Source organism: Bos taurus, chromosome 5, assembly GCF_002263795.3.
Source record: "Bos taurus isolate L1 Dominette 01449 registration number 42190680 breed Hereford chromosome 5, ARS-UCD2.0, whole genome shotgun sequence".
NCBI lineage: Eukaryota > Metazoa > Chordata > Mammalia > Artiodactyla > Bovidae > Bos > Bos taurus.
This window is the reverse complement of record NC_037332.1, coordinates 100,369,589-100,386,240: the sequence shown is the minus strand read 5'-3', so window position 1 is coordinate 100,386,240 and position 16,652 is coordinate 100,369,589. Positions and strand designations below refer to the sequence as shown.

The 16,652-nt window shown below is 36.3% G+C and overlaps 1 protein-coding gene across 6 annotated transcripts in view; it reads left to right on the top strand.

Annotated features, from left to right (window-relative positions):
• LOC100294723 (killer cell lectin-like receptor subfamily F member 1) overlaps positions 1-16,429 on the top strand; it is a 52,943-nt gene extending 36,514 nt beyond the window's left edge. For 4 of the 6 annotated variants that reach the window (XM_059887084.1, XM_010805553.3, XM_010805554.4 and 1 more), the window contains one exon: positions 940-5,758. Coding sequence is in view for 2 of the 6 variants with exons in the window: in XM_010805553.3 (XP_010803855.1) it covers positions 940-1,063 (124 nt within the window). In the remaining 4 variants the exon portion in view is untranslated. Of the gene's footprint in view, positions 1-939; positions 5,759-6,618 lie in introns of those variants that run through there. The other 2 variants (XR_009494637.1, XM_059887085.1) reach the window with 2 other exon arrangements.
• The last annotated feature ends 223 nt before the right edge of the window (positions 16,430-16,652 follow it).

Sequence of the window (16,652 nt, the reverse complement as noted above, 5' to 3'; positions counted from 1 at the left end):
AGTTCCTTGTACTATACAGCAGGTTCTTATCAGTTACACATATAAAACAACTAATTTTATATGTACTTGAGTGTATATGTTGGGGCTTCCCTGGTAGCTCTGCGGTAAAGAATTTGCTTTCAACACATGTGGGTTTGATCCCTGGGTCAGGAAGATCCCCTAGAGAAAACCCACTCCAGTATTCTTGCCTTTGAAACCCCATGGATGGAGCAGCCTGGCAGGCTACAGTCCTTGGGGTCACAAAAGAGTTGGACACAACTGAACTACTAAACAAGGGTGTATATGTCAGTCCCAATCTCCCCAATTCATTGACTACTCCCAAACCCATACTTCTAGCCCAGACCTTATTATAGAGGATTGCCTATTGGACATCTCTATATACATCTACATCTCAAGACCCATTAACTAATGAACTTAAACAGATTAGCTTAGTGGATTGGTAGTAACATGCTCACTCTAGTTCAAGCCAGAACTTTTGGAGTCAACCATGACTTCCTCCTTCTTCTCTCTCTCAATAGTCAAAAATTCATTTAAACCCTGTCAATTTTATCACACGATTATTTCTGGAGTCTGTCTCTATACAGACTTTATTAATCACCCAATCATCTTAGATTATTGCTCTAGCTTTTCTGTCTGCTACAGTCCATTCTCCATGTTGTCATCATGGTTTAGATTCTTGAACCTCACATCCCTTACATTACTCACCACCTTATTTCCTTCAGTGGCTTTTCACAGTTTAAACCTTTTACCAGCTCCTCCAGCCACTCTTTATTCCTCCCCCACCTCCATGCTGGTAATGATACAAGCACACTAACCCTGTTTTGGTTCCTCAAATGTGGCATGCTGTCTTTTGCCTCTAATCTAATCATATGTTTGCCTCAGCTCAACAAACACTGTTCCCTTTCTCACTCTTCTGTTCAACTCTTCCTTATTTTTCAGGTCACCAGTGAAATGTCATTTGCAAGAAAATACTTCTGTGACTATTGTCCACTCCAGGCTAAATTGTAAGGATTTAATATATATTTTCATAGTTCCCTGTGCTGATTTTAATCTTAACATTTAGAAACTTTTTTTTTCTTAACCATTGTTTAATTATTCTTATTTCTTCATGTGCTGTAAACTCTGTAAAGTGAATAATCCTCATCATTGTGTGAACAAGATGTGTGATTCATACTGGTAGATAAGTACTTTTTAATGTTATCAAGTATGTATTTGCAATATGTTCCCCAGCATCATTTTTACTAGTTAGGTAGAGTTTTCCCTAGTTTTGATAAACAAAACCTGCATACAGAGAAATAAAGTCACTGCTGTTTTTTTTTTTTTTTTTAAATAAATATCAGTGTTAGATTTACAGACTAATAAATAAAAATTTCCAGGTTTCTTGCTTGTTTGTGCTTTTAACCAAGAACCTACATTGAGGCTTGGAGCTGAGAGATTACTAATGTTTGCTGATTGACTTTAAATTCACCAAGAGAACTATTTTAAGGTCTTAGATCCATTAACAGCAAAATTTAAAGATCATAAAAGAATTTTAAAAATGTATTTCAAATTCATATGTATAAACAGAAATAATTACAGCTTTGTAGGGAAAGAAATATAAAATGTTCAACTCAAAAAATTTAAATGCAAAGAGCATAAAACCATGCTTACTTAATATAACAAATGCAAAAATATGTACCGTTTTATTAATATGAACATTTGAGAAATGTCAAAAAAAATTGATAAACGTTACAGTTGAAGGGAAGGGGAGAAAGATTAAGAGATCTGAGGATCTCTTGTTTCAAAGATTTTTGAAACACTGGTTTTGATGCAAACGTTTAAACATTTAAATATTGTGAAATAATTAGTCTGTTTGCACATTGAGTATTGCCTTGGAAAGAAAGTGAAAGTCATTCAGTCGTGTCCAACTCTTTGCTGTCCGACTCTTTCTTTGCTGTCCGGCCGACTCTTTGCTCTCTGTCCAACTCTTTCTTTGCTTTCCGTCCAACTCTTTGCTGTCTGATTCTGCGACCCCATGGATTATACAGTCCATGGAAATCTCCAGGCCAGAATACTTGAGTGGGTAGTCTTTCCCTTCTTCAGAGGATCTTCCCAACCCAGGGATTGAACCCAGGTCTCCCGCATTGTGGGCGAATTCTTTACCAGCTGAGCCACAAGGGAAACCTAAGAATCCTGGAGTAGGTAGCCTATCCGTTCTCCAGCAGATCTTCCCGACCAAGGAATGGAACCAGGGTCTCCTGCATTGCAATCTATGCCTTAGATCCAACCAAAAATACAACTCCAAGAAGATAAGAGAATCAATAACTAAAATCCAAATAGTAAGCTACCCATAAGTATTGAATTACTATTCTGGGACATCCGTCCATAGATACCACATATTAACGGAGTTCATATCCCCATTTCCAAGTGAGCCCTCTTTTTTTTCCAACAAATTGAATGATAAGGTTTGAAGATTTATTAACCACTATTGCTGTCGAGTCACTTAAATCCTGTCTGACTCTTTGTGACCCCATGGACTGCAGCACACCAAGCTGCATGCGGTTCTCCAGGCAAGAATACTGGAGGGGATTGCCGTTTCCTTCTCCTAAGTGATTCCTCTCAAGTCAAATGAAGTGTCACATGTTCACTCTCACACAATGATGAAGTTATATTTCTCATTTTTCTCCATTTATATTCAGTAGTGTTGAACACTTTGGGTTTCCCATCAATCATTGTAAAAATTAGCATGTTACTTTCCTGTTTTGTTTATGCTTATTAGTATATAAATACATATATGCATGTGTATCTTTATATTTACATGCATATGCATTATACTTAAAGTATAATACAAATTATAATCAAGGATAAAAAAGTTTTCACTCTTAGAAGTTGTCTTCTCATAATTTGAGATATTAAATGTCCAATTCTAACCATACTTATCTATTATCGCCCCCCAATGGACATGTGAGAGAATATTTGTGATTTTATTTAAAAAACACCAAAACTCTCAATTTGCTTTTACAAAGTAACTTTATTTTAATACTAATTCATATACTTAGGGCAGGCTTTTAAAAAATCTATGTCACTAAGTAATGAAATAGCATTAGGTCCCATAAAAGCCATGAGTCAAAGAAAGGGATTTTTTGACATTGTTACTCTGTTGTTAGAGAAGGCTGATACAATGACCATATAATTTTTAAAATTATAACTTGAAACAGTGTATTTTTCTATTTGATTTTGGACACTCCAGTATTAGAAGGCTTACAGGTCTAATATGTGAGTATTACAGCATCTGTATCCTAGAAAATATGCATTGTTCTCATTTTATGCTTCTGCAAATATATGTAAACGGATTTATGTGTCTGAAGTTAAACTGTTGCTGCACTGGTGCTCTCAGAGGCCCAGATTCAGCTCTCTGACCAAACGAAAATGACCTTAAACTTCACCTAAAAATCAATAAGTAATATAGAAGAAAATAATTTTTTCATTAGGCAGATAACTGTCGTCTTTGCCACCATGCACTTTTCCTCATTTTGTCATGTGAGCTTACAGCTGAGATCTGTGCACCTCTGTCTGCATCCGTGTCACATACCAGCCCAGACTCTCTCCTGAATTCTAGAACTGTACATCCCACTTCCTGTGAAGCGTTTCCCCCTGGAATTCCTGCCAACTCCTAAAATTCAGTAATTTCAAAATATCCTTTTCCTGCTGTGTCAGTTAGTAATCCCACTGTTCCTCTGATTAACTTCCTAAAGGGAAACATGGAATTTATTTTTTTTTAACATCTATTCTTCATCTCATTGTCTGATATTTTCTGGGAGTTTATCTCTGAAAGAGTTTCTGAGTCACTTAACTCTTCTCTATTCTTCTACCACCATTTCTGACACTGCTCTTATCGTTTCTTCTTTCAATCAATTGAAAAGACTTTCAAATAATTTCTTGACCCATCAAGTATCTAGTATCTTTAAAGAAATAACCTAAAGGTACTTGAAGTTTAGAGCATCAGTTCTAAACTTCACTACTTCAGTTAGTATAGCAAATAATTCCCCCTGAATCTGGCCCTGGGTCTCCTTCCCTCTTTTTCTCCCTCCCCGATCCCCACTTTCAGCTCCAAATTTTATTCTTTCCCCTCTCATTCTGGTGCTTCCAGACAATTATAGCTTCTCAATTTTGTAGCATTTGCTAACCTCATATATGCTTTTCACTCTGCTGCCAGTGTTTTTCCTGAAAATGTTCTTCCTTGAATATCTCCACTTTCTTAACTTGTCAATTAAAAAATATCTTCTCTAGGCACCTCTTTCTCAAATTTCGGACACTTTCTTTCTTGTGCTACCAGCGAACCTTGCATACTTCATATCCATTTAATTTTGTACTTTTTACACTGTTTGATAATTCAATGTTTGAAGGTTCATCTATTCAGTGTCTGCTTTTCTAGACAAATTATAGGCAATGCTAAGTTTCTTGTCCCATTTATTCTATTCTAGTTTTCAATTAAAATAATTTTATTTACTCCCAATACAGGAGAACAATGAAGTAATAATACAACACCAGCTGTTAAAATTAAGACCTTAAGAACAAAGTCCTGAGTTTTCTAAGAAACCATGCAATGGTTGGTTTTAATTAGGAAAGAGATTTTCTCTTTTTGTCTTTTATGTGACTCTGTATGGTTCTTTCCCCTATTCATGTTGAGATTGAAATAATCAAATAAACATTTATAAACAATGGGAACGAGGAGAGAACAGAGAGGAAAACAAAATGAGAATGAGGGTGAGAAGAGAGCTTAGAAAAATGGAATTGATATGGTCGATAACAGAAGATGTAACAACGAGACTCTGCTAAGTTATTTTCCTAAATTCTTACAAGTCCAGTATGTGTTCTCTTTTTACAACTGTTTAAATTTCTATCAATGAGTATACATGAAGCACCCGTAGGATGCAGAACACAGATTTCACAATTATTTCAAGAAAACAATGTTTTACAAAGAGATATTGTTAACCTTGAGTAAACATGAAGATAATATCTTCTGAAGAGTTACACATTCTGACATACAACCTAATTCATTTTCTCAAATAGAGAGCAGTTTGCGCAGCAAGGTTCAAATCACTTCCTCACCCACCTGCCCCCCAAAGTTGTACTATTCATGAGGTCCATCACACAGTAGGTCCTTGGCATTCACAAATAGCACTCTGCGAGTTCACATTGTTTACTCATCACCTTGATTCTGTCACATGACAGTCTGAATGTGAAATCTTTTTATTACTGTTTCATTTTTTCTTCTATGTGTTCGGTGTGTGAAAGTGATTCACTCAACTAGTAAGTCAACATGTTATGCACTATTCTTGTGTTGAACTACACTACATTATTCATGAGTGAATCTCATGAAGTTATGCAAATATTGCAAAACTAAAAGAAAATCAACTAGGACTGATAATGAAATTAACAGTAAAAATATCAGAATTCTTACTTAACAAAACAAGCAATTTTGAATGACATTAGTCAATTCATATTATTAAATCTCTTGAAATGTCATCGAAAATTTTCATACATATTTTAATGTATTACCTATCAGATTTGATTCTAAAAGCAATTTGGGAACTTTTAAATATGCTGTGGCATATACATCTTGAATGCCAAGAATGTAACAGATTTATAAAAATTGACTTAGAGGTTTTGAGTGAAATATCAATGAACATTTCTAAGCATGAATTTCATGTACCTTTATATTAACATATTTCTTTCTGAAGGAATAAAAATTACATTTTATGTAAAGTATGTTAAATCTAGGGTGTCTTAACTTTTTGATGTGCATATGTCTGGTTTGCTGCAAATCCATTTTCTAACTAAATGGGTACTGGCACTGCTGACCCCAATTTTGTGTAAATAGGCACATTCACCAATCCCAATTATTTTAAACCTGAAACAAAACACAAAAGGGGGGGGAAAAAAGGGCCACAGAATGAGTGGATACTGAAGAAAATTATTGTCTTCTCTCAGATTTTATTCTAACCCAACATCATATTATTTGAATATAAGGCAAAGTGAATTCATATGTTTTGCCTGTCCTAAAACATAGCTTTATAAACTGTATAGTCCTTGGAATTCTCCTGGCCAAAATACTGGAGTGGGTAGCTATTCCCTTCTCCAGGGGATCTTCCCAACCCAGGAATCAAACCCAGCTCTCCCACACTGTAGGCAGATTCTTTGCCTTCTGAGCCACAAAGGAAGCCCGAGAATACTGGATTGGATAGCCTATCTCTTCTCCAGGGGATCTTCCCAACCCACTAATCAAACTGGGGTCTCCTGCACTGAAGGCAGATTCTTTACCAGCTGAGCTACCAAGGAAGCCCTTATACACTCAAAATATCAATAATCTATATGATGAAGAAGGGAAGGCTCTATTACCAAATATATTTTAAATGTTGTATAATATTCTAATTATTTAACATCTTTGAAAACTAATTTTTATTTCACCTGTATTATTATGGAATAATACATATTACACCTCTCACAGTTTCTGTACAGGTTGTATGGTACAATGATTATATGAAGCGTTGTGTTTGGAATATTATAGGCTTTAAATAATCTGTATAATAACTTGTGTTACCATTTTGTTTCCTGGGCTCATTTTTTCTCCACCAGAGGGAAACTTCCAGGAGAACAGTGTGTATGGATTATAACTCAGATCTCTCCATGATGGGAAAGGCTCTAAGCACCCGTTTCAGGGGTGTCAGTTATATACTCAGGACTTACCAGTCCTGGTTGTATAGCATTCCATTGATCCACTTCCAAGTCTGCCCTGGTTTTCGCCTCAGTCCAATCCAATATTGAGAATGGTCAGAATATCGCTTCAGGAAATTCTTTAATAAAGAATATTTATAGAATAAATAGCAAATGCCTCCTTCTCTTGAATTTTTTGGTCTAAGTCATTATACATTAAAAAAAAACACAGAGACTTTCAGATTTGGAAATGATCTCAGGGTGACTTTGCCCTTCTCTGGTTCATGACTCAATTCACAGGCATGTTACTCTTGTAACAGCTTTTGTAGCAAATTGCACTGGGTAGCTTTCTCTCTTTTTTACTTTCTATAAGAGTTTTTATAAAACAGAAATTAATTTTTCTGTGAAGGCTTGATCTAACTTGATCAAATCTTTCTAGGTTTGGTGGCTTTTAGGATGGGAGAATTTTGTTCAGCAGTAAATTGTATTGAATAGTTATTGGCTCATTCAGATTTTATATATCTCTGTATTTATTCTGATACATTATATTTTCTGTTATTTATTACCACTAACCTAGCTTGGACTGTAAGGAGATCCAACCAGTCCATTCTAAAGGAGATCAGCCCTGGGTGTTCTTTGGAAGGACTGATGCTAAAGCTGAAACTCTAGTACTTACTTTGGCCACCTCATGCGAAGAGTTGACTCACTGGAAAAGACTCTGATACTGGGAGGGATTGGGGGCAGGAGGAAAAGGGGACGACAGAGGATGAGATGGCTGGATGGCATCACTGACTCGATGGACGTGAGTTTGAGTGAACTTCGGGAGATGGTGATGGACAGGGAGGCCTGGCGTGCTCCGATTCATGGGGTCGCAAAAAGACGGACACGGCTGAGTGACTGAACTGAACTGAACCTAGCTTTATGGGTTGGTTTGATTTTGGTTAATAATTGCCTTGCATATCTTTTCTTTGTACGTCTTCTCTAACTTTCCTGTGTCTGTGTGTGTGTGTGTGTGTGTGTGTGCATTAGTTATGTCTCTGTAAGTAGGACATAATTAAACTTCATTGTTTTTTAAAGCCAATCTAAAAATTTTTGTCTTTTAAGAGATAAATTAAAAATATTTACATTTTATCATGATTTTTGTTATATTTGGATTTATCAATGTGTTTTATTTATTTTTTCATCTTTATTTTTGCTAAATTCTGTTGGATTGATTTTTTATGTCTTTATTTGAACACCTTTTTAAACATTTTTTTATTCTTTCATGATTACCACTGAATTAAGAAATATGCCTATCTATCTATATATATATTCTAATTTTTAGATTGTCTATGTATAAACAATTCTTTAAATAACTGTTTGGACAATTATCCTTTTCTTCAAGGTCTTCTAACTGGGTGCCATAATTTTTTTACATCTCCATAGTTTGTAATTGTATTTCTTAGGCTGAGTAGTCTTTTCTCCTTTTCTGTAATCAATCTTGTCTATTCAGAGAACCAGTTTTCCTCCTGTATATCCTCACTTATTATTTTGTTCTACTCTTTTTCTCTTATGCTTATTCTATTAATTTAACAAATAAATAATAAAGCTTTTGTTCTGTTTCCATATCCATCTGATATTTCTCATTTTCCCCCTGTTTTAATTCCATAATTTATTATTCTATGGAATAGAATTTATAACTTTGCATTTTTCCACCATTCTAGTGTATTCATTTAAATATTTTTACCAGAATTTTCTACAAAATTAATGTTAATGTGGGTCAATTCCTCTTCTGTCTATTCCTAGTAGAGCAAATTGTCAGCAAATGTTAAATATGTCCCTATGCTCCTTAAGGTCTTAACCATTCTGTCTCTTATCACCTCTGGCATTCTACATCTCTACTGTTTCTGTTTCAAGGCATTTCGTATTGTACATTTTTGAATTTTTCTACTTTAGACTTTTTTGTACCCCAGAGCTCCTAGACCATCTTGGCTATAACAACTCATGTACTAATTCTCTCCAGCATCTCTGACAAACTGTTATGATTCTGTTTATCATTGCTTTCATATAGTCCCACAAAAAGCAACTTTTATTTGATATAAAACAGATTAATATCAGTTCATACTGAGAGCTTTATTATAACTTTTCAATTCTGAATTGTGGAAATGGTTTTAGTTTTTTTGAGTTTCATTGCTATAATTCCTTTTGAAAATGCTGTTGTTCTTATTGTTAATTAGTCACTAGTCATTTCCAACTCTTTGTGACCCCCATAGTCTGTAGCCCTCCAGGCTCCTCTATCCACAGGATTTCCCAGGCAAGAATAGTGGAGTGAGTTGCCATTTCCTTCTCCAGGGGATCTTTCCAACCAGACATTGAACCTATGTCTCCCACATTGGCAGACGCATTCTTTACCACTGAGCCACTAGGGAAGCCCTTGAAAATACACAGCCTAGGTACTTATGTGGTTGAACTTCTTTGAAGAACAGTTGTGGTCTTTCTCATGGGCAGTAGTACTTAAATTGCTTTACATGGGGCCAAGGGAAAATGCCTCAGAGTGTAACATTTCTAAATAGGAAGGGAAAGTCATCTCCTAAATGTTGCCTGATAACTTACCATGAGGGTTCATCTGAGGTGACCTGTGATATGAATGAGATCTGACTTGATATGAGCTCTTTCTATGGTTTGAGTAAATATGAAAGTAGGAGCCCCCTCTCTACTTATCAGAGGGTCTCTTCTGGACCATTCTTATTCTCCACACCAGGTATAACCTCTGAAAATATAATTATGGTTCAAAAGCATTGGCTTACCAGTTCTTTCATGGTGTTGAATACAGCAAGAGTTGCATCATGAGAGGCACAGAAGTTCTGGCTTGCTTCCCAGGTGGTTGTATTTTCAGAAAAATAGAAGCACTTTCCTAGGAAACCAATCCAGCCTTCCAGGCATGATATGTGTTCAGAGGAAGATTTGTATTTTTCAACTAAAAATGATTGAATAATATATTAAGTACTGAAGGAGTGGAAATCTATTAATTTCAAACAGTTGTTCATTTGAATAAAATTCACCAGGTTAGCCCTTCTGTCTGATGGTATTAGAGTTCATCATTCCTAAATTTCTATACTCCTATTTTGCTAGGTTGAAAGAAAATCTTGATGAATGCCACTTAAGTAGATGCTGTTATTGCTCAAACTGGGGCTTGATGTACTTCTCAAGTGATATTTCTTTCTAGGAAGTCACTCTCATTTTCATGACCTTAACTATTATATATGTACTAATATTGGTAAACTGATATGTCCAACCCAGGCCTCTCATCAGACATCTCCTCCATATAACAACCTAATAGATACTCATCCTCTCAACAACAAATGTTCAGGAGTACACATTATTTAGTATGGCTATTATATTAGATGCATATTGAAAGTGTATAAAAAAGCATATTAAAAAGCAGAGACATCACTTTGCCAACAAAGGTCTGTATAGTCAAAGCTATGGTTTTTCATTAGTCATGTACAGATGTAAGAGTTGGACCATCAAAAAGACTGAGCACCAAAGAACTGATGTTTCGAATTGTGGTGCTGGAGAAGACTCCTGAGAGTCCCTTGGATTGCCAGGAAGTCAAACCAGTCAATCCAAAAGGACATCAACCTTGAATATCAATTGGAAGGACTGTTGCTGAAGCTCCAATACTTTGACCACCTGAGGTGAAGAGCTGACTCATTGAAAAAGACTCTGATGCTGGGACAGACTGAAGGCAAAAGGAGAGGGCGTGGCAGAGGATGAGATGATCAGATAGCATCACCAACTCGATGTGAATTTGAGCAAACTTGGACATATAGTGAAGGACAGAGGAGCCTGGCGTGCTACAGTCCATGGGGTTGCAAAGAGCCGGACATGACTTAGGGACTGAAAAATAGCAACAACAAAGTTATTCTCAAGTTATATAGGAGGAAACATAGGGTTATTTCATGTAAGATGTCTGAAATTACCCTTAATTCTGAGCTGAAGTATGAAAGACACAAGCACTATGAAACATTTTAGAGGAGAGTTAATACGAACATATTTGGGAAATGGACACCCACCTGCTAAAATTGTGGCCAGTGTAAGTATTAGGAGCACCAGAAAGATGACGACTGTGATCATTTTAGTGATACAAAATTTCTTTTTATTTTCTTTTGAGGGTTCTTGTGATTCCATAATAAGGTTGGAACAGATAACATCTCCTATAGAAAAATTAATCAGTTCTTTAGTACTTATGTGACCTTATACTGTTGTAGAATTTGAGATTAATATATACAAACCAACCACATTTCTATATACTACCATTTATCAATAGGAAATTAAAATATAGCTTACCATTTACAATAGCATAAAATATTGAATGCTTATGGATTTATGTGTGACAGAAGACATATAAAACTTGTACAATAAAGATACAAAACATTACTGAAAGAAACTGAAGACATAAATAAATGGAAGGATACTGTCTTCATGCTTCAGAACACACAGTAATGTTATGATGTCAATATGCTAAAACTAATCTATACATTATCACAATCATACACAAAGTTCTCAGCATTTTTTTTTTTTTGAGTAGAAGTAGGTAAGCTGTTTTTAAAATTCCTATTGAAATGTAAAAAGAACTAGAATAGCCATGTTTGAAAGAGAACTAAATTTGAGCACAAGTATTACCTGGCTTAAAGACTTATAAAAAATACAGTTGCCAATATAGCAGTAGCAGCAGCAGAAATAGACCCACACATGTGCAGACACCAGATTTTTGGCAAAGATGCAAAAGAGGATAGTCATTTTGATAAACAGTGCTGGAAATATTGGATATCCATATAAAACAAAAGACTTTTTAATCCATACCACATCCCATATGTAAAAACTAATTCAAAAAGGATCATAGAAATAAATGTAAAAGCTGAAGCTATAAAAAGTTTCAGAGAAAACACGAATTGTTTTTTGTTATTTTGGATTAGAGAAATATTCAATCCAACCAAAAAACATGATGTCAAAAAAATAATAAATTGGACTTGTATTAAAATTCTGCTCCTCAAAAAACAGTTTTAACAAAATGAAAAGTCAAATCAGAGGCTGGAAGAAATATTTTCAAATTCAAAGTCTGATAAAGGTCTTGGGTCCAAAATACACAAAGAGCTTGATACTTAAGAAAACACACAACATAACAAAAATACAAACAAGGTGTAACAGACATTTCATGAAATAAATATATAGATGAAATATATAGATGGCAAATTACCACATAAAAAGATGTTCAGCATTATTAGTCACAAAGAAAGTGCAAATTAAAGCTAAATTTAGAAACTACTACGTACCTATTAGAATAATTAAAGTTAAAATGTCCGACCATAGCCAAGTATTAGTGAGAATATAGAAGAACTTGAACTCACTCATTCACTGTGAGACCATTTTGGAAGGCACTGTAAAAATCTCTCAAAAAGCTAAATATACACCTATGATATGATCCATTATTTCTATGCATAGGTACTTCCCCAAGAGAAATGGAAGAGTATGTCCATACAGAGATTGGTACCTAATTTTTTATAGAAGCTTAATTTGTAATAACCCCAAACTGTGGGTGAATAAATAGTGTTTTATCTATATGAGGGAACACTAGTCAGCAACAAAAAAGAAATGAACTACTGATACAAACAATGACATGGATGAATTTTATAACTGAACAAAAGAAGCCAAACTGAAATGAGTATATACTGTGTGATTCTATCTATATAAAATTCTATAAAATGCATATCTATCTATAGTGTCAGAAATTTGATGTGTGATTCTTTCAAGGAGGGCATGCTGAAATTAGCAAGAGAAAAATATAATAAAGGGATATGGGAAAAATTTTGGTGTTAATAAATATTTCATTATCTTGAATGCATTTATAGTTTCTTGTATATTGTCATGTACATCAAAATCTATCAGGTTGTACACTTTAAATATGTGCATTTTAATGTAATGTCAGTTTTCTCTCAATAAAGCTGTTAATATGAAAATCAGGTATCTTTAATTCACAGTGTGTATCTGTTTATAGTATTTATAAGCTCCCTTAGATACACAGCTGGAAATAATTTGGCACGGATAGGAGAAATGAAATGCTGACTCCCTCTGGAGGGTTAGGATTCAGAATTGAAAGCAGAAACTCACAAACTGTAAATTTATTTCACAAATAGATCATAGTGCCTGTCACACCTGTGCTTCTTACCTGAAGATTGGAAATCTCCTACACTTGTCAGTCTTTCATGGTCATTCATGTTTCTTTCTGAGTAAGACAAAAAAAAAAAAAATACAGACAGGCTGGAGTGAACACACTGGTTTCAAGATTCCGGCTCAATATCTGAACTTGCTTCAGTAATCTGATGGAAGACAATCTCAAATGAGAATGCAAAGTTAAGGCAATCTAAGATGAGAATATCATGTCAGGGAAATCTCAAATGAGAATACAACAGTAGTATATAAATTATAATAAAAGTTCCTCAGAATCTGAACTGCTTCCTTTTTGGCACACGCTATCCACAAATAATTATCAGTGCAGCTTGAGAAGCTACTAGAGAGGGCTGGCAGCTGAAATAATTTTTCCAACTGCTGGATTCAGTGTGAAGGAAGTGAGGTTCAGTGGTTTATGAAGCCAACAGGTTAAGCCTTCATACCATGACCCTGACCTTCACATACTTTTAGTTAATTTGACCATTATAGCATATTAAAAAGCAGAGACATTACTTTGCCAACAAAGGTCCAGCTAGTCAAAGCTATGGTTTTTCTAGTAGTCACGTATGGATGTGAGAGTTGGACTATAAAGCTGAGCACTGAAGAATTGATGTTTTTCAACTGTGGTGTTGGAGAAGACCCTTGAGAGTCCCTTGGACTGCAAGGAGATCCAACCAGTCCATCTGAAAGTAAATTAGTCCTGAATATTCATTGGAAGGACTGATGCTGAAGCTGAAACTCCAATACTTTGGCCACCTGTTGGAAGGAGCTGACTCATTTGAAAAGACCCTGATGCTGGAAAAGATTGAAGGCAGGAGGAGAAGGGGATGACAGAGGATGAGATGGTTGGGTGGCATCACTGACTCAATGAACATGAGTTTGAGTAAACTCCGGGAGTTGGTGATGGATGGGGAGGCCTGGCGTGCTGCAGTCCATGGGCTCACAAAGAGTCGGACATGATTGAACGACTGAACTGATTATGGATCCCAGCCACAGATCCAAGCCCCAAAGTTTTAAGGGCAAAATAACAAGTTTTGAAAGTGAAAGTTGCTCAGTCGTGTCTGACTCTTTGCGACCCCATGGTCTTAGTCCATGGAATTCTCCAGGCCAGAATACTGGAGTGGATAGCCTTTCCTTTCTCCTGGGGATCTGCTCAACCCAGGGATAAAACCGAGGTCTTCCACATTGTAGATGGATTTTTTACCAGCTGAGCCACAAAATAGCAACTCAGACTTCTTGAAAAGAACATGATTTTGCTTTAGTAATAATAATAATAACAGAAAAAAATCATATCTAATATTTATTATGTTTCCTTGACAGTAAGTCTAGTTCTAAGCTTTTAACTTTTATGAAGTAATTTAAACTCACCATAACATTATCAAATAGGAGCATATCATTATTATTAATTTATAGATGAGGTAACTTCCTTAATGTAACAGAGAGGTTAAAGTTTTCTTGAAGTAACACAGTCAATATGGGGCAGAGGTTGGCTCTGATCATTTAACCATTTTGCTGTCTTCTACTGCTTCTCTCTGTTTAGGAGTGTTGCCACGAATGCTCTGATGTGCTAAGCTTCTCCTTCCAGATTTAGAAAGCAGACCTCCCTCAGGTTCAACAACAACAAAAGTATTATGCTGTGAGCATTTTGCTCAGATAATGATCACCAAGTTATATTATTTGACAGAAGTGAGGATGAAACCATGGCAACCTGGATTTCAAAGTCACCTCCTTGAGAGGCAAGCAAACAGTAATGGGTTGGCATTTTTTCAAAGTTGGATTGTAAGGCATAGAGTTCCCTCTAATTTTGTATGTTAAGCTTTTTAATGTGTGATCATTATTTTGCATCCCACAAACAATTATTTCAGGAGCCGGGCAGATTTTGTGTTTGTGTGCATACGTATGTGCATTAAAGAAAGAGAGAGATTAGGGAAACTGATGGCTAGATTATTTCAATCAAGACTTCACCTGGAGCACAAATTATTCCTAAACTTTACATGCTGTCTTATAATTATACATTTTGCTGGAGTACCACTCAGCTATTGCCACAGTAGTGCTCTGTTATAAACCACACCCTAAACCCTGAGCACTTACCAGACTGTGCTGCGTTGGTTGAGTGCTATCCCACAGAAGCTGGCAACTCTGCAGCTCTGCCTCACACTGCAGCTTGTCTCTTGTTATCTTTGTTATCCTCCTGTCCAGGTTGAGGCAGCAACAGCTGCTCCAGAAGCACTTCTCCTAGAGATGTCAGAGGTACAAGACACTAATCCTAGCCACTCACCAAATTTCAAGTCACTGTTACTATCCCATTGGCTGGTGCTCCTTTCTGGCTGACCGCAAACCCATGGGAAGTACCCTTGACTTCTAGTGAAAGCCATACCACATGTTTACAAGGACCTTTTTGGGGACATTTGTGCATGCTAGGTCGCTTCAGTCGTGCCTGACTCTGTGAGACCCTATGGCTCTTCTGTCCATGGGATTCTCCAGGCAAGAATACTAGGGTGGGTTACCATGCCCTCCTCCAGGGGATCTTCCTGACCCAGGGATCGAACCCATGTCTCTTACATCTCCTGCATTGTCAGACAGGTTCTTTACCACTAGAAACATTTGGGAAGCCCTTCTTGGGGACAGTAATCCACACAATGCAGCTCGCTGGAGCATTTATGGAGCTCTCCTGCTCAAATCTGCTTTATCTACTATTGGTCTGGTTTTGTGTTTTAAATCAATCTGGAATCTTTTTTGTTTGTTTTTTAATTAAGGAGTTTACCTAAAGGATGAGATGTTTGGATGGCATCACTGACTCAATGGACAAGAGTTTGAATGAACTCCGGGAGTTGGTGATGGACAGGGAGGCCTGGCATGCTGGTCCATGGGTTCACAGAGTCGGACACGACTGAGCGACTGAACTGAACTTACATAAGAAAGCTGTTTTCAGCTTGTTGGCATCCTTTAGGGACAATAGTGATAGGCAGTTACTTATATAAGGTAAGGGTCATCTTTTTTCAAAATGATTTGCATATAAACTTTTCACATTTCTCCTGTATATTATCAATTCCCTTTCAAATTTATCTTTTGTTAAACAAAGAGTGACCAGAAACACTTAATAATGGACAGATCACAAGCTTAATTTTATCACTGAATCATCCCATAACATCCATCTGGTTATATAATTTTGTGTATGCTCATTTGCTTCAGTCATATCCAAGTCTTTGTGACCCTATGGGCTGTAGCCTGCCAGGCTCCTCTGTCCCTGGGGATTCTCCAGACAATAATACTGAAGTGGGTTGCCATGCCCTCCTCCAGGGGATCTTCCTGACCCAGGGATCAAACCTGAGTCTCCTAAGTCTCCTGCACTGTAGGCAGATTCTTTACCCTCTGAGCCATCAGGGAAGCCCATATAATTTTGAAATTACTCCTTATTTTAACTTTGAAATTGTTTGCTAAATGGTCTTTAAACTTATTCAATCAACTCAGCAATCACTATTCTACAGGCAATTCAGGAGAAAACTAAGAGACCTCTTTTCTTTCCAAGTCCATATCTTGCCTTCTGGGCTCATATAGTCACAGATATTCTCTCTGTGGTCCTATCAAGTGCTATTCAAACTATTTGTAGCTCAGTGATACCTTTACAGGTATTTGACATCTATTAGATAAGTTTCAGAGCACTGTCCCTACAGAGGCAAGATGAGGAATCATAGAAAATTATATTAGCTCTCCAATTTAATTCTCAGGGTTCCCTGTTCTAAGAT